The sequence below is a fragment of the Peromyscus maniculatus genome, chromosome 2 (genome assembly GCF_049852395.1).
Source record: "Peromyscus maniculatus bairdii isolate BWxNUB_F1_BW_parent chromosome 2, HU_Pman_BW_mat_3.1, whole genome shotgun sequence".
Taxonomy (NCBI): Eukaryota; Metazoa; Chordata; class Mammalia; order Rodentia; family Cricetidae; genus Peromyscus; species Peromyscus maniculatus.
The window spans coordinates 30577477-30596580 of record NC_134853.1 but is presented as its reverse complement, the minus strand read 5'-3'; the positions used below and the strand labels follow the sequence as shown (position 1 = coordinate 30596580).

At 43.7% G+C, this 19104-nt stretch overlaps 1 protein-coding gene across 3 annotated transcripts; it reads right to left on the bottom strand.

Annotated features, from left to right (window-relative positions):
* Nucleotides 1–312: 312 nt before the first annotated feature.
* Plekhf2 (pleckstrin homology and FYVE domain containing 2) lies at nucleotides 313–19096 on the bottom strand. Of its 3 annotated transcripts, none has more exons than XM_042270855.2 (2): nucleotides 18941–19096; nucleotides 313–3006 (listed from the first exon to the last, which is right to left on the bottom strand). In XM_042270855.2, the coding sequence occupies exon 2, from the start codon at nucleotides 2990–2992 to the stop codon at nucleotides 2243–2245; it is 750 nt and encodes a 249-aa protein (XP_042126789.1). In that variant the 5' UTR covers nucleotides 2993–3006; nucleotides 18941–19096; the 3' UTR covers nucleotides 313–2242. The 3 variants fall into 3 exon arrangements, with proteins under 3 accessions (XP_042126789.1, XP_076420027.1, XP_076420026.1); XM_076563912.1 differs by lacking the exon at nucleotides 18941–19096 and adding an exon at nucleotides 18362–18838; XM_076563911.1 differs by lacking the exon at nucleotides 18941–19096 and adding an exon at nucleotides 18277–18293.
* Between the last annotated feature and the right edge of the window lie 8 nt (nucleotides 19097–19104).

Below are 19104 nucleotides of genomic sequence, written 5' to 3'. Positions count from 1 at the left end.
AGGCATGTAGGATAAGCCAGGAGACAAGGACAGGAAAAAGAAGGGGCAAGATGGAAGAGAGGTAATGCCACAGGATAGCACATAGATTAATATAAATGAGTTAATTTAAGTTGTAAGAGCTAATTAGGAACAAGCCTAAGTTATAGGCCGAGCTTTCATAATAAGAATTCTCCATGTCATTATTTGTGAGCTGGAAGCCCAAAGAAAAGTCCAATTACAGAATATCACAATGTGCAAAAAAAAAAAAAAAAAAAAAAGAAAGGAAGAAAGGAAAAGAAAAGAAAAGAAAGAAAGAAAAAGAAAACCAGGAAGTAAGCTGCAAAATATTTTTATTGTAAAAACAATCAATAGAGGTTGACAATGCAAGTGTTATCTCAGGACATTTCCCTTTGGTTCCTGAATTTGCTCAACTCCTGTGTACAGCAAGTTTCCATCCAAATTTCTCTGATTTAATGGTCCTTTTCAAATATGCTTATTGACTACATGTTTATGTTGCTTTGAAACAAATAAAAATCCATCTGATAGTAAAATCAACCAAAACAAAAACAAGAACAAAAATCCCAAGCCCTAGTTCTATTGTGCTTTCCTTTCACATTTCCTACAGGGAGACCTATATAGCTCAGATGCTTCCACAACTGAACAGCAATGTGAAATTAGTACTGCAACCACACAGTGAGCTACCAGTGAATCTTCCATCCAAAGTTACTGAATCAAACTCCAGGACATCTGCAGAATTATGCAGGCTTTTCAGTTTGAAAAAAAAAAAAAAAAATGAAAACTTTTAGCCCTCTGGTTTCCCACATTTAAAAATCTAGTTATTGCAGCACACAAGTGCCCAGAAGGTGTGCAGCATGTCCAGTGCTATGCAGTGAATGGGCCTTCAACCTCTGGCTGCCTCCAAACACAAGAGAAGAACTCCAATTTCTCAAAGAAGTCTCACTGAGGGTCACAATTTAGAAACATAAACTGCTCTATTTCCATATATTGCAAAATGATTTCAGAAACAGATTAAACATAACAATTGTTTTACAAAAATAGAAACTGGTGTATCACAAACTCCATAAAATACTGAACACCACATGTAAATCAAAATAATTTCACAATAAAACTGACGATGCTTGAAGACAGGGAGTCTAGTCAAACTTCAATCTCTAGATCCTTCTCCTGTAGACTCCATGTTCTACTGTGGAATTTAAAAACAAAACAAAACAAAAAAAAAAACTTTATTTTTGCCAGGTGGTGGTGGTGGTGGAAGCCTTTAAGCCCAGCATTTGGAAGGCAGAGGCAGGTAGACCCCTGTGTGTTTGAGACCAGCCTGCTCTACAAAGTGAGTTCCGGGACAGCCAAGGCTGCACAGAGAACCCCTATCTCAAAAAATGAGGGTTTCATAAAATTTTTCCTTTTAGAAATAATGTAAAGCAAATAAATTTATATGTAAAAATGTCTTAGGAAAGTAGAAGCTAGTGGAATATGCCAATTCTATGTGATATATTTCAAATCAAATTCCTGATAGTGGCAGCTGATTAATTTCAAACATATATATGTGACCATTGTAATTTGGTGCCTAGATGATGTAAAAATATAATCACAATTATTTTATGAAAAATATGTATTCATATAAGAGTGAAGATTTAGCTCCTGTAGCTGTCAAATAAATATTCTTAACTATATCCATCAAACACTCACTTATCATACCTGTAAAAGCACCAGTGTGTTTTACATCAAAGAAAGAAGGTAGGGCTCGTGGTTCACGTGACAACGCCGCCACAGTAAGGCACCACTCGGCATTCAAGAAAGAGAAGTAAAGAATTTCCAAACCACGTTCTGCCACTGATGTCTTAACCATTACATAGAATGCTTGAGGAAAAGCCACTAATATTATTAATCACTTTATACTCTTGTTCCCATCATTCTGTGCTTTTAGTTTTTCCTTATCAGTGGGAAAAATGTAGTACAAGATCTGTTAAATAAACACCTTTTCCCACTTACAAAAAAATAATCTAGAAGTAAGGAAAACAGAAGCCAAGACTGTATCAGATATATGTGCAACCGTTTGTCCCTGTGAGAGTGCGGAGAGGAGCAGAGAAGGGGCTACTTCCTATAGGATACAGAGGCACAAAGGTCAAGACTTTCTCAGGCAAAGTCATGGCTAGAGCAAAATTGAGAGCGCTAGGACTTTTACATTTCCCCCAAAGCTGATTCTCAGGTAGTTGCACCCAATTAAATACTCCAAGACATGTCCTTAGTCACTGCTATCGTCATCGTCGTCATCATCAGATACATCATTTAAAGGCGATTTCAATGACTGACTGTAGGAGTCTGATCTAGTCGGCTGGCACGCAGCCATGTCCCCAGTGGAGAGCAGGTCATAGCAGAAGTCACATATCCGCACAGGCTTAGAAGACTGGCTGGGGAGAAGAAATCTCTTTTCAGAGCAGGGACCACAAACAACAAAGCCACATTTGCGGCAATGGTGCCGCCGATTCACGGGTGTGAATTTTGCTTTCTGACAGCGCATACACACGGTGGCCTCAGAGTCAGGAACCCAGACAGCAGCATGTTCACTGCTGGGCGTCTTCCCGCTTTTGGAGAGTAAATCAGTGACACACTTGTTTATGTGGTTCATCCACTCGGACTTCTCGGTGGCGGTGGCAGCGTAAACTGCAAACGATTTAGTTGGTGTCTTAATAAGCCATCCATTCCGTAATTCTCCTTCATCTTTGATGGAATCAATGGTGACATTTTCCAAGGGGATAATGTGTTGTTTGTTGTATTTTTTCTTCTGGATGACAATGTTGCCGTACACAAGAATGTCATTAAACAGGAAAAACTGCCTGGCTTTAGGCTTCTTCCTGCACAGCTTAGTCAATACTCCCTCGCCAATGAGCACCCGTCCAGGGATGGTTAAGGGCTGACCAGCTGCTCCGAAACAGTTCTCCACGATACTTATCCGTCTAGTATTTGCTTCACTGTTTGCCAAGCGATCCACCATTTTTTGCTAATAACCTTTTGGGAAAGAAAAAGAAAAAGAATTAGCACAATTCTTTATAAATTATAAATTCCTGTAAGAGAAAATAACAAAATTTAATCGCCCAAGACACTGCTTTTTCCAAAGGCAAATTATCCAATATTCCTTCCCTGTAAAATAATGACTGAGCATACTACATCTTCAGTGTTTATAGTAATCCAAATATCTACCCTTCCACAAAACACAATCCTCGTCACACAACTATTTACAAAGGCTGTAGAGACAGTCCTCCACTGTAGCCCTCCCTCACTGGCCTAGAACACAGTCCTCCAGCCTCTACCTCTCAAGTGTGTGCCATTATAACCAGCACAAATAAAAACAACAGGACAATTAACACATTACTTCTGCAAAATAACAAACCCAATTCCATGAAACCGAATCTCAATGCGATGCTGGAGAACAGAATGTCTAATACATACACACTTAAAAAACATGACCACTATTTTCCCAATAAAATACAACCTCTCAGCCTAGGCTAATTTTCTTTCCTGGATTATTCCCAAATGTTTCCCAACATGCTTCCCTGCTTCCAGGCTTCCCTTCTAAACCAATCCCTGGTCAGTGACCTCTAAAATGCTAATTTGATCCTGCTGTTGTTACTTCAAATGATTCCCCTTAATCTTTAAAATATATGAAGCTTAGCATAGTGTGTAAGGCCCTTAATTACATGGTAGGTTTTTGGTTTTGTTTTGTTTTTGAAATAGGATCTCACACTACGTAGCCCAGGTTGGCCCTGAACTTGCCACCCCCTTATCCCAGACCCCTGAGCACTGGGATGACAAGCATGTGTTACCACATCCAGCTATTACCAGGTTTTTGTTTTCCCCAACCTCAGCCTAAGTCATTCCCTGCCTAAAACACAGTATGTGAAGCAAACACGACCGTGTGTGTCTACGTGCATTCCACTGTTGTCTTCCTCACTACCCACAACTCCAGCTGCCTCTTCATCATCCTCAATCTCAGTGAGCATCTCCTCCAGTACACCCTTCTATGCGAGACAGAAACAGAAACAGCAATAGCAGCAAACTCCATCCTCCATGTTGGTCACATTCTTTGTGTTCCTTAGCTTCTTTTTTACCAACGGACTGAAGCCCATGCCTCCACTGGCTGCAGTGAAACCTGAAAGGCAGGGACCCTCTGATAGCCATCTTTAAACTGACAAGAAGTACAAAATGTACTCAAGATAAACAAGAACATTTTAATAATGTTTAAAAAAAACTGTTTATTTAATGATCACAGATCTAATCTCTAGCTCCAATATTAAGCTCTCTCAAGTCCCTGAATGGTGTTCTATTTCAACCACTAACCGGAGTACTACTACACTAACAATCACACTGAAAAACACCAAGGTTTGAAAGGAAATATTTAAAGACAAACAGTGTGATTAAATTGTCTTTGGCTCACCGACTGATGATACTGTGACCCTTCCTGCCTTCTTCCATCAGCAGCTTACTGTAAGTCTGGCTATTCCTGCATCTCTGCTGCCTTTCACAAGGAGGGGCACTGGCATGTCTGAGGGTCCTCCCATCAGTGAGCGAGACAACGGATGGCTTCAAACCTTGAAGGTCTTAACTAAGTGACCAGTCCTGTCTCGTCTCCAACTATCCATCACCACCATCTCAAATACACACTACATTTCATCAAACCTACGATACTGCAGATTCAAAGATACTCACATCTTATGTGCCAACTAAACACAGCATATTGTCAAGAAGATAATCAATTTAGAGACATAAAATACAACTGAAAAATTTATCTTGAGATTAAATATACTACTAAAGTATAATCATAGCTATTCATAAAATGTGAAAGTACACAGAAAATAAAATTAAAAAACAGTATCTACAGCCGGGCGGTGGTGGCGCACGCCTTTAATCCCAGCACTCGGGAGGCAGAGGCAGAAGTGAGTCCCAGGAAAGGCGCAAAGCTACACAGAGAAACCCTGTCTCGGAAAAAAAAAAAAAAAAAACAGTATCTACAATAGAAACTTATCTATGCAAAGTATTTTCAGGCTTTACATTCAACCATTCAAAAAAGTCTTCCTCAGACACTGATTTATGTGCATGAAAAAACACAATACAAGCAAGTCCCCTACTCTTCCAGGGGAAACAGGAAACAGAATCCAGAACCAAGCAGGAACTAACGCTGTGAGCTCTTTTCCCGTTCCTCTTCCCCCCCCCCTTCCTTCCAGGTCTCAGGCTTGCAACCCCCCTCTGTACTTGAGACAGAATTTCAGATCCCCTGCCTTTATCCAGATTGTGGTACATGCTTGTAATCCTAGCCCTTGAAGGCCAAAGCAGGAGAGTTAGGAGAACAAGGCCAGTCTACACAAGACTGTTTCCAAACACCAAAGGAAAAGTTGAACAGATAAATCAGAAGTCACCCCAACTATATGGTCAAGAAAGGCCTCTCTAAATTGGTAAGGGGACACACTTTAGGCACAAAGGACAATTTCAGAGAAGCAAAGGCACTTTTTAAAAACTAACCTACTTGTCCGCATTTAAACCAACTCCTGAACAGTGCAAACAGGTTTCCTATTGTGGCCACTGCTGGGCTCAACACATTAATGTGAACAGTGACTCTCTTATCTGTTAGTTCTGGCTAAAACGGTTTCATACCCTGTGAGTGGCCAGAGGTACTCACGATTCCCAGGGAAGCCTCTCCTCTCACATTAGCTAATGTGAGCAGCTCTGGCACAGAGAGGCGGGTACAGCCTGGAGCTGACTCTCACAGAGCTGAGCAAGGTGCCGAACGCACATACACGGCTGCACTTCCTACTCACTGCAACCTTACCAAGGTGTGTGGTGTGAGCTCCGTCTTATGGATGAGTAAACAGCAGAGGGTTACATGACTTGGCCTGAGACTGTCACAGCACACCAGGATCAAGCCCGATGTCTCTGTACTGTCACCAGCATAATATGGTAGCATTCTACCCACATGGAAGAGCACAAAGTTGTCACTAGACTCTGGAAACCCTACACATACTGAAGACCCAGGAATGTAAGCAAATGACCTAAAACGCCACAATTTCCCTAGCCAGGCTACCAATAATGTGTCACTGCTCAAATTCAGCAATTTATTAGGACTGAATTTTTACTTAATTCACAAATCCCCCCCCTCTAAAAATGTATTATTATTATTACTGTAGTTGTTGCTGTTGCTGTGTGGATGTGCATGGATGTCAGAGGACCACTCTGTAGGTCGTTCTCTCCTTCCACCTCTATGTGGGTCCTAGAGATGGAAGGACTCAGGTCACCAGGCTGGCACAAGCCCCTTTACCCACTGAGCTGGCTCATGAGCTCTCACCCATTTAAGGATGCAACTTGGAGAAGTCTGGGCATGAAGAATTAGTCTTTGGCTAGAACAAATGATTCCCAAAGTTTGGCAGGTGCACATAAATACACTACATACTACAAGGATACAAAAACACACACTCTCGTGATTCTTTCCATGATAAATGATGCATTTTATTATCTCCATTTATTTAGTAAGCATGGCAGCCCTCTTCTGTCTTCACTGCCAGACTCTGACCTATGTCTGAAAAGCAATGGGTATGTAGAACCTAAGGGCTCCGCTCTAAGCAGACCCTCCATTATCTTTCTTGGTCCTGAAATAGGTCCCATGTGTCTGACATGAAGAGCAATGGACTAGAAAATACACAAGCCCTGCTTTACACGTGTACAAGCTATACTGGAGTGGGGGGGGGGGGTTAGTAGTGAAGAAAGTCATCAAAAGAGCATACATATCACTGTGACCCACATTTCTATTACACACCCCAAAGCAACCTTCTCTGGTAAAAGAGATCCTCTGTCTCAACGCCAAAGAGACTTCTCTCCAGGGCCCTAACTCCCCACCGTCACAACCAGGCACTAAGACCTCCCGAGACTCGCTGTGATGACCAGAATGCAAGAGCACTGGTATCCTCAAGGACAGAGTCGCTACATGCTTTACTGAGGGTCTTTGGGGAAAGTGGGCTACAAAATGTGGTCCAATCTGAAGGCTGCTGCCTGCTTTTCCCGGGAAAGACTACCACAGAATAGAGGACTAGGAAGAAAACCAATTCCGTTCTCTGGCAGACAGGACTGCATGTTTTTAAAGGGCACACTCTTCATGGGGCACGCTCAGCACCTGTTGACATGTAACCCTGGAGGAGACAAGACAAACACAGAGACTCCATTCACAACTAAGGAGACCCACCTGTGTTGGTCTCCAGACTACAGTGCTGGTCCCCCGCCTGCAAATCAAGGCGTCTCATCTCAGCCTAAGTTCCTTCTTTCCTTCCTTCCTTTTGAGCTGGGTCTCACCAAGCAGGCCTGCTGGTCTGGAGCTCACAGAAGCTGCCTGCCTCTGACTGAGGTTAAAGGCGTGTGGACCATGCCTGGCCAAACTTATTTTCTTACTCTTACTCACAATTTCTGATGTTAATAAATTCCAGTATTCAAACTTAACAGGTTACAGTAAAAAACAAAAAACCCAACAACAACAATAAAAACTATGAGCCAAAAGGCCTAATTTAAAAAAGAAAAAGCAGCAGCAGCCACCTTCAATAAAATAGTAAGGTACTTTCTGTCTTTAAAATACTGACCTTACATAATAAGTGGGCTGGCTGGATTTCCATTTCCAGCAAGTCCTATTTGCCAGAATCTACCAACACGCCCACCCCCAACACCCCCGCCCCTGACTCCCTACCCCCTTGCCCAGGGCTGGGGACTGGACCCAGGGCAAATGCTCTACCACCAAGGCATCTCCTGCAAACATCTGATCAACACTTTCAAGTGCGAGGTACTGCTGAACCGAAACTTCACAGAGGAGCAGAGCCGAGGGTGAGAACGCTGGGCCGCCGGGAAGAGAAAACAAAGGGGTGCCCTGGACACAAAGCTCTGTGGCAGAAAGCCTGCTCCGACCTCCAGCAACCAAACTTCCGCAACCAAACAAAACAGTAGGAAAAACAGCCTGCCTGGGCATGGGGATAGGAGAGCGAACCACCCCATCCTCTCAGTCCATGTAGGCCAAATAAATAGTCTAGTGCCTACCTACTTTTAGTAGTCACATAATCTAATAACCAGCATAATAAAGTTACTCTGGCAAAAGTGTAAATAAAATATTAGCATAATAAAACAAAGAAGAAACACTTGAAATTTTAGCAAACTAAATTTGAGTGAAGTTTACCTTTTCAATCAGAAGAGACTTTGCCTCTCTGGCCTGTCCACTAAGATTTCTGCCCTGGTAGCAAATCACTAACATGTTCTGTAGAATCAGTGGTAATAAAGGAAATAGACTGACTTCTTAGATAAGAAAAAGGGAACAAACTTTTGTATTGTGTTTAAATTTATCAAAGCTGAGAGAAAAATGAAACTTCAAGAGTTGAATCATATTATAAACTACATTCACTGTTGCAAGTCTCCCTAGGCACCACATCTGCCTAAAATTAAAAAGGTAAGTTATTTCACAATCTCAATCATGAAAGGAAAAGCAAGTACGTTTAATCAATGCCTATTAGACATTTACTTTACTCTTTCATTTAATAATATTACGTGAAGGTGGGTGGTGGCGGCGCACACCTTTGATCTCTGTACTCAGGAGGCAGAGGCAGGCGGATCTCTGTGAGTTCGAGGCCAGCCTGGCTATAAAATGAGTTCTAGGACAGCTAGGAATACACAGAGAAACCTTGTCTCAAAAAAAAAAAAAGAATAAGAATGATGATGATGTTAGGTGAAAATAATTCACTTTACCAAATCAATAAATAACAATAAGTAAATGTAAACCGAGTCATAAAATGGTTGAGAGCCTAGTAGGGTGCCATACACCTGTACACCTACTACCCTAGCACTGAGGACCGAACGCTCCAGGCCTACCTGGACTACATTGTAGGACTGTTCTCCAAACAAAATAAAAACTTATTTCTTAAACAAGCTGGTCAAATAGGTGAGGTGTTAACATTCTGACCTGCCCCTTCAAGTCCCACCCCATCCTGCATCCTGACATAAAAGCCTCATTTTAAGGAAAAACTCCTCCCCTTCCTCGGTCTGTCTGTCTGTCTCTCCCCCCATGCCCACAAGGTGTGCACACCTCCTCTTTCTCTCCCTTCTCTTTCCTCCTTGTCTCTCTCTTCATCTCTCTATTATAATAAACTCTCCACGTGGATGCAGCTCCTGGGTGAATGACTTTCCACGCGCTGCCACCCCGCTGCATCTGCCCAGCAGGTTTTCCCTCAGACATGGGATACCCTGGTCTGGCCAGCTGGGGGTCCCCATTCACTCAAATTCATGACACTGGGGAGCTGGTTCAGCAGTTAAAAGCGCTGGCTGTTCTTGTAGAGGACTGGGGTCTAATTCCCAGCACCTATTTGGCAGCTCATAACCATCTGTCACTCCAGTCCCAGGGTATCTGGCACCCTCTTCTGACCTCAGCTGGCACCAGGCAAGCTTGTGGTGCACATGAATACATGCAGGCGAAACATCCATATGTTTGAAATAATTTAAGTTAAATAACTTTCTTATGACTTCACAGCTAAATACACTCACATTTTTATGGGATGCTAGGAGATACATGATTTTTTTCCCTTCAGAAATAATTTACCAATGTAGACCTTTAATTATGTATCTAGGAGGGGCCACTGACAAAAAATAAAAATGAATGTCAGACAAGAGGGCTTTTATTTCACCAACAGGCCCAAATTTGGATATGTGCTTACTCTAAACAGATTGGGAAGTTCCTGAAAACAAAAGTATTTCCTATAACCTGATATCACAACGGTACCTACAAAAACAGAGCATGCTCGCTCTGGCAGTTCACATACTAAACTATTCAAAAGCTTTATATCCACGCCACCAGCACAACCGAACGTGACCAGGAGCGACAGCAGCTTCTCAGTGGGGAAGCCTGCTCCAGTGTAAGACATGTGCAAAGGATTCCTAAAGGGACTGTGGAGATTGTCAGTGAAGGAGGCTTCAAACAGGACAGGTCTGAGGAAGAAAGACAGCGTGCTACACAGAATAACAGTCACGGGTCAAGATTTTAGGGGGAAAACAGAAGAATCACTCACTGAGGAGATGCTGAACTAGCTGCTGTCTGTTTTAAAGGTCTACTCGGGAGAGTGGAATATGGACTTCAAGTTTCTAAAGAATCCTCCGAGTCTCCCAACAGTCGGTCCTAAATGAAGCAAGATTAACATTCTCCAGCTACAGCTCTGACCAGGAACCACCACCAGCCGGGCGGGAGGGGCTACCCAAACTTTCCACATGGACTCCAGCCTCCTGCGGTCTTTCTCCCCATCTTCACCTGCTCCACCTTCTCTCTGGTGACATAAACCAGACTCTCACCAGCAACCTGCTCTGGGTTTCCTCCCCTCTCTGAACTCAGCACGAGGACACCTCCTCCTGTCTTCTTTCTGTTTGCTGAAATCTCACCAGGCCCTCCAGAGGTACTCAGGCCAAAAGCCTGGGAGCCAGACACTATTTCATCTTTAAATCTCCACACCACTTAATAGCACAGACTTTATTATATATTTCATTGACATTTGGATACATGTTTACTTCAAATAATCTGGGAGTTCCTGAAAACAAAACAGTATTTTCCACAATTATGTATTCCAAACAGCACCTGCAAAATTGCTGCATTCTACATGCCAGAATAGACACTGAGTTGAACATGACCGCAGTTACAGGTAACAGCAGTTTCTCAATCTGGAGTTTGCTGAAAATCAATCTTTAAAGCCTGCTGATCTTCAAAAAAAAAAACAGGAACTGCTCCCCACACACCAAGCACTTCACTGAATCCACAAATTTCAGATTGACAAGCAAATCTAACTATATCTAATTATGAATTCTAAACATCCAGCCCGAAGTTCCTATTTAAAAAAAAGTCCCCAATATGTCACAATAATCTATAAGACTTCTTCTCTTTCTGAAAGCACAGCTGTTTTGTCAATACAAAATGATGCCCCAAGCATATTTCTACCATCAACACTGAGCAGAGAGGGCCTGAGAGCAGCAGCGCTCGGCTTAGGAAGAACTGAGCAACCCTGCAAAGGGGCAGACGCTCGAGCTTTCCAACACTTTCTTTAGCATCACTCAAAATACTTCTGATTTGCTCACTGTATTTATATTTGGTAGGAAAAAAGAATGAACAAGACACAGAGAATGAAGGCTTTACATTCAATTTTAATATAAAGCACAATTGGTTAAGTATTATACTAAAAAAGTCAGCAAACCAGGAAGTGAGGGGGGGATGAATGTGTGGCACACATAACTTACCATTCTAATATCTGAAAGAATAAGTGAAATTTCAGAAGGAAATATATAAAAACACACAGAAAACGAAAACCAAACCCTGAAGTAAGTGTGGTTTTTTATTACACTAATGCACACAGTTTCAGTAGAGGATGTTGGAGTCACTGGAGTGAGAGGAAAGAAAAAGGCAAGATACTTGACCACGCTATCTTAGTTCCTGAGACTTCCTGCTTAAACTTTTGGAAGGACTAGTCTGATTTGATCTAAGTTTTCCTAAAATAACTATGCAAACAGTACAAGCCACTGCTTTAGAAGGAAGAGCTGGAAACAGGATCTAAGAGGTGAGTGTGGCCTCACACCTGCAGTCCAGCATTTAGAAGGTTGAAGCAGGAAGTCAGCTCTAAGTTCCAGGTCAGTCTGGGCTACATGAGGTTTAGGGCCTGACAGAGTAAGGGACGGGAGTTGGGGGTGAGGTTACCATGACTAACTGGATGTAAAGCTAAAACTAACCACCAGGTTGGAGATGTAGCTCAGTAGTAGTGTCCTATAGAACACTGAGCATGGGGAGGGGATGGAGGTTAAGTATAAAATGATCCCTATGGTTCTAAGTAATGTGGAAGCAATCATTGATGATATCAATGGATTCCAAGCAGTAAAACAGTCACTAGCCATTTGGCACCGTATAAAACTCCAGTAAACACGACACTCAAAGCTAAAATCTTTGTGGCAAAAAAAAAAAAAAAAAAAAAAAAAAAGGTAGCTATAATCTCAAGTTAATACAAGCAAGTATATATAATTCAGGTCTGTTCTACAGGAAAGTAAATGATGGAAGCAATTAACAAAGGAAAAAAAATGGCGGGCATGGTGGCACACACCTTTGATTCCAGTACTCAGATATAGGTGGATTTCTGTGAGTTCAAGGCCAGCCTAGTCTACAAACTGACTTTCAGGCCAGCCAGGGCTATACAGATCCTGTCTCAAAAACAAATAAACAACACCCCCCCCCAACAAAAAGAAACAGGGTAAGAAAGGGGTCTAGTATCCCTGCAATGTACTAGAAACTGAGGAATAATGTGCTCTTAAAGTCTAAACAGCAGAGAAGCAAAGAACCAGATAATTACACAGGGAACACACAAAGATGGTCTTAGGGCTAAGAGTTGAGCTGTGATAATTCTGACCATGTGGACATCTAGGCCCAAATCTTGAAACATAAAAACGTACATTCTTCTCCTATCAAGAGAGGCCCAGGGCTCGGTCTCCAGTACCAGGTACGGCTTCCCTCTTGTTGGGCAGACCTTGAATCCCACTAGAGGGCTGCTGGTTACCACCAAGGTATGCATGCCACTACTGCACTCTTAGGGCCACTATGTCATGCCAGCTGGTGTGACCCATAGCGTCAGAGCTGGGGAGGACTGTTGGTTGCCTCCCTCCCTTGGAAGCTTGCATGGTGCCTTCCTCAGGTCAGATCAGCTCAGGTCCTTCTGGGTCCTGTGTCAATGCATGGTGTCTTCAACAACAGGATTTCCTTCCACCTCAGGGAGGCAAGCGAGGGCAAGGTAATAGCCTGGAATGTTTGGGGAGGCTCTTCAACATGCTGGCCAACAATTCAAAACATGGCTTCTCATGCCTGGTGCTGGGATTTTTGTTTCTGACACTTTACTAAACCAGCTTAATTTCTAACTACATTCTAAATATTTATTCCTACACCCACTGATAAAGAGTAGTTCTCACCCCTCATTAAAGAAACTTCTCTTTGCAACAGACTGAGACCTTTACAAAAAAAACACAACTAATCAAAATGCAGGGAACAAGACATCACAGTATGTTGCCCAGTCCCAACTGATGCAATTCCTGCATCTAAGACTCATGGATGATTGCAGAAGAAAGGGTAGAAGATTTTAAGAGCCAGAGAAACAGGAAGTTTGCTGTGAGATTCTATCTCCTAGAAATATCAGAGGAGAAACACCCGTGAAGTCTGTACATGGATGCCCAGACAAGACCTGAACAACAGTTACAACAATGGACATGCTAAAATGGAAGGGGAAAGTTCTTGGGGTGTCAACCCTAGACTAAGAACTACAGGCAACAAGGGAATGCTGAGAGCTGGGAAAACGGTCTTCCCCAGCAAAGAGCCTCCTAATCATTATCCAATACCAAATGTCAGCCCTGAGATCATATACACTCCAGCAACATTACACAGACCAAGCAGCTTCCACTTCTGTATATAGGAATATACGTATCTATGGATGGATGGATGGATGGATGGATGGATGGATGGATGGATGGATGGATGGATGGATATATGTAACAAAAAAGGGCCACAAATTTGAGAACAAGGGTGGTGGAAGGAGGAAAGGGAAGGGAGGAAATGATGTAACTATAATTTCAAAATTTAAAAAAAAGATGTAGGTTAAACTATTTGAAAGGGTAGAAGATGGCACGTATGTCTACCCTAGGAAAAGAGATGCCTAAGCCCAGGCTATGTGAAGGAAGGCAAGCAGGAAGTACAGTGGTAGAGTACTAATTTAAAAAATAGTTTTTATATCTGTGTGTGTGTGTATATGCTCATACTTGGTCACAGGAGTGCCAGGGCACACAAGTACAGATCAGAGAACAATTTGCAAAAACTGTTGATCTTTTTCCACCATGTGAGTTTTAGGGATCAAACACGGATCATCGGGCCTGACAGTAATAGCATTTGCCTGCTTAATCATCTTGCTGTAGCACAAGTATTAATTTTGGTAAAATAAATAGGTGATAAACTACAAAAGAAAGCATCAGACTGAAGCTGGGTGTGGTGGCATATGCCTATAACCCCAACATTTGGAGAAGTAGAGGCAGGAGGATCAAGAGTTCAAGGTCATGCTCAGCTACACAGTGAGAGGCCTGCTAGGCTATGTGAAACCTGCTCTTGCAGAGGTCCCAAGTTCAGGTCTCAGCATGGACATTAGGTGGTTCACAGACCCTATAACTCCAGCTCCAGGGAACCCAACACTCTCTTCTGGCCTCCACAAGCACCTGCTCTCATGTGCACATATCCACACACAGATAAGCACAAGTACACATAACTAAAAATAAAGTTTAAAAATATCTTTTAAAAAAAAAAAAAAAAAAAAAAGATAAAACCAGAGAATATAAGATCGGAAAATTTAGATTTGAATATACAAGCAACAGGGGCCAAAGAAAATTTTTCTAACAAGAAAATAATCAGTATACAGAAACAGCACACAGGATGAAGTGAAGTGTGGTTTGAATCTTAAGCAGTGCTTTAATAAAAAAGAAAACCCAGAGCCTGTGACTGAAATCCTGAGTCCTCACCCAAAAGGGTCTCAGCTGAGCTGCTTTAGTTCCTGTCTCCTCGCCTTGTACACCCTTCTCCACCCTGCGGTCACTTCCTGGGATTAAAGGCGTGTGCCACCATGCCTGGCTGTTTCCAGTGTGGCCTTGAACTCACTGAGATCCAGGTGGATCTCTGCCTCCCAAGTGATAGGATTAAGGGTGTGTGCCACCAATGCTTGACCTCTATGTCTAATTCAGTGGCCGGCATCCGATCCTCAAGCAAGCTTTATTAGAGTGCACAATATATCACCACAGTAAGAGAATATGAAAACACAAGACTGAAAGCCAAGAAATCAGAAGAGTATTACAGGAAAACAAGAAAGGTGATCAATGCAAAATACACTGTATACATGCACAGAAGCATCAGTGAGACCCAGTGTTCTGTGTGATTAAGACATGCTAACAAAATACACTGTATACATGCACAGAAGCATCAGTGAGACCCAGTGTTCTGTGTGATTAAGACACTCTAACAAAAAAGCACAAAAACAATGGAGCACATAATGAAGGCAAGGGGAGGACTCAAGAGCAGCAGACACAATTCAGGAACTGACTGAATACCCGGATGAAAAGTTGAAGGAAAGCCTGCAGTGGACTCTTAGTGTTGCAGGAAGAAGAAATTGGTTTGGCGCATTTATCCTGAAGTCCTTCAGGGAATCCAAAAGATAATCATTCTGGGTATCCACCCGTCAAACAGAAAAGTCAGCACGTGCGGAGTTCCAGAATGGAGGGAGTTCAGTAGTTGTCCACAGAGGAGACGGCTGTTAAGGGGAAAATTCAATAAAATGATACTACTGTGTGCCAAGCACGTACACCAGCATCTTCGTGAATCTTCACAACATGTCACAAACGGCTCCAGTGAAGCTTAGAGAATGGAGTGGCTTGTTCAAGAATCTGGCCAGCACGGAGCAAAGGCTCTTCCCAGCATTCAAGCTGCTTTCTTTCCAGTGTGCTCACAGCAATTACTAAAATGCCTTCTGTTTTCCTCCCAGGTCCTCCTCAAATTGTGCACACGAGTTTGTGCTTTAGACTGAGGAGCTCGAATGTGGCACACACCTACAGCCCCACCACTGAGGAAGAAGCAGAAGCATAGGATGGAGAATTTGAGGTCAGCCTGATCTTCATAAGGAAACACTCTCTCAAAAAAGGAAAACACCATCCACAAAAAATAAATAATTGAAGTACAGTAGGGAAGGACTATTAGAGGCAGGAAGATTGGGAGCCTAAGACTCCTTAACTCCATATGGTGCTCGAGACCAGCCTAGGCTACATGAAACCTGCCTCAGAAAACAGACTGAAAAAAGACTTCTCTTAGGTGAGGACAAGACATTAATCCAAATTCTACAGTCCTTACAAAATTACTGAACACCTACCTCACCCTAGAAAAGTTCTGCAACTTAAGTTAGCACTGCAAAAGCACATTTAAGCATTCAGACTTATCCGTCAGACTGATGATTACTATTTACGCAAAGAGCTGGTATACACAAAGCTGAGCCTCCAAGGTAAGTATCAATAGAAAAGCAGACTGTGTTCACTTTTCCTAAGACAACTGTGACAAGACCACAACAAAATCAGTCTGATGGACTGGCATGTACACACAAACATAACCTTCTCATTTTCCTTCAGGGGCAAAGTAGCCAATCACACTTTAACCAGTGACTGTACCTTCTTGTTCATCCAGAGCTTCTCTCCATTCACCACAATTACATGTCAGTCATCGTCCGACTGGAAATTCCATGAACATTCAAGTCTATCCCCACGTCAAAATTCAGCTACCAAAGTTAATTATTTTTAAAAAGAAAGAACTAAAAAGGAAAAGTCTGACCACCTAATCTGTGGACTGAATGGAGTTCACGGTACAAAGGGGAAAGACTACAGAAACTTAACAACTATCCCACGGAAATTACAATCTGGTAAACTCATGAAGCACATGTACAAGGAATCCATTCAAACCTTCCCTGAGCCTCTATGTTCTCTGCTTGCTGGACCAAGGACGCGCCACACAGACCTATGCAACACTTCCAGGACACCATGGGGGAAGGGAACTGAATCTGGAGAGGAAGAGGAAGCCTGAGGGCACTGTGGGCAGAAAGCTTCAAAGAGTGCAGCCTTAAGAGGTGGTTTGGGTTCTGTTTGGGTTCGGTTGTGAGACAAGTTCTCACTATTGCACCCCAGATCAAACTGCAATCCTGCCTCAGAGTGCTGGGATTCCAGGCAAGTCCCACTACAAACATCCCCACCCCACCCCACCCCACCCACCCCACTCCCCGGCTTTAACTGAGTGTTTTTAAGAAAAGATTCAACACCACACCCTTGCATTTTCAGCTCTTAGGAGACAGTTACACTGGAAACCTAAACTCAATCAGAAGGATAAGTGATGGAAAGAAACAGAGGGCAGAGAATGCCCCAGAGGGATGAGCTATGGGATGCTACAGAGAAAGGAGACCGCTTCAGTCACCAGTCTTCAGTTAATCATCAGCTGACTGCTAGAGTTGTGAAATCAGCCAAGCAACGCCTTTCTAATAAACAAATAGTTTTGGCTAAATATGTATATATATAATGAATTTGACCTGATCATAAAGCAAAATAAAATCTGGTTGTTTTTTTGGGGGGGGGCGGGGGGGGGATAAGACAGGGCTTCTCTGTGCAGCTTCTGGAGCCTGTCCTGTCTTCTTTCTTTCTTTCTTTTTTTAAAGAACGAAGGAAACTGACAAATCTAACCTATTAAAGAATGAAATGAGGGGGCAGCAGGATGGCTCAGTGGGTTAAGGCCACACCTGACAGCCTAAGCTCTATCCTTGGAAGAGAAGCAACTCCCCAAAGTTATCCTTTGACCTACACACACACACACACACACACACACACACACAAGAGGGCCAGAAGGTGGCTAGAAAGTAAGGAAAGACGCCAGCCCCCAAGGCTACGCACCTAAGCCGGATCCTCACAATCACGTGGTAGGAAGAAGAAACTGGTGATTTGTCTTCTGACCTCTCCACAAGGCTGTGTGCCTAGCACTACACATAATGAGTGTTTTTTAAAAATTAAGCGTAGAAAGAGACATGTTTTAGGGCTTTTGCATTGTTAAGAGCTCATTGAACATTATTTTAAAGTTGTCTTTATTTTTTTAATGATATTCATTTACTAGGCTAATTCATGCTGTCCACCAGCTTCATCTGGGGGAGGACGATTACATGTGCTTTCCAAATAAGCAACCTAATACTACCCACATCCCAGTGCTGCCATGACCCATGGTGATTAAAAATAGCCTTTGTTAATTCTGAATTAACCCAAGGCCCCCATAAGCTCCAAGAGTACAGAAGGAGATAAAGGCAAAACTCACCAACCATTAAGGAACCAAAGGAAAAAGAATGGAAAAAAACAAAACTGAAACGTCAAGATCACATCATCCTATTCTATTTGTTGTGGTTGGTTGATTTGGAGGGGGTTGTTTCTGAAAGGCTCACTCTGTAGTCCAGGCTGGCCTCGAACTCACAACGATCCTCCTGCCCCGGTCGGCCGAGTACTTGGACTACAGGCAGGAGCCAACACACTGGACTACTTTACTTTATTTGTAAGAAAGTAACATATGCCTTAACGTCAACTGAACATTAACGTCTCAATGTTTCTTTAATGAGTCTCTCAGGCAACGTAAAAAAACATAACAAAGAAGGCATTTACCAATTTAACGTACTAGGAGTCTGCAGTGCTGCTTAGGTGTAACCTGAGTTCTATTCGCTTCCACGACACACTCAACACAACTTACTGCTTTAATACTCTAGGAGTATACAAGGCTACTCCAGCAACTTCGGGAACCAGCTCTTGACCTTTAATAACATTTAAAAAAAAAAACTCAGCAAAAGATCATAAAACTTTAAAACACTCCAAATCGCTTGTAAGCCATTGCTCCCCTCAGAGCCAATTTCTGCGGTGCCGTTTTCATATAAAGTCATATAAAATACGCTGCTGAAGTCACAGCGTGCCCCTGACGCCCGGACCCTGCAAAGTTTTCAGACCCCACGATCCGGGGGCCCGAGCTCTGGCGCCCCACAACTTGGGGCGCGACGCGGGGTCCGGTCCCCAGCCGCCGTCCCGGGGCTCAAGCCAACGGGGCGGCGTCCCGCGGACGGGCGCGGCGGGACCGAGGCGGTTCCAGCCCGAGCGCCGGCCCGGAGGGGAGCCGCCCGGGAGCGCCCCGTTTCCCACAGACCCCAACATGGCGTCGGCAGCCGCCGCCCGCACCGACACGTCCTCCCCGCGCCGCGGCCGGCCCGGGCCCGCAAAGTTTCGCTTCCCCTCCCCGGCCCGCCGCCGCCCGGCGCGCCCCGACCCCCGCGGCACCTACCCGGCCCGGCGCGGGCGGCGGCGCCGAGGCTGCGACTCCTCCTCCTCGTCGCCGACTCCGGCCGCGGACCCCGCCTGGTCCCCGGCCCCAGCCTCGCAGGGTGTGTGGGGCCCCGCGAGGCCGGCGCGATCCGGCCGCGACGGGCGCAGCCGCTCGCTCGCAGG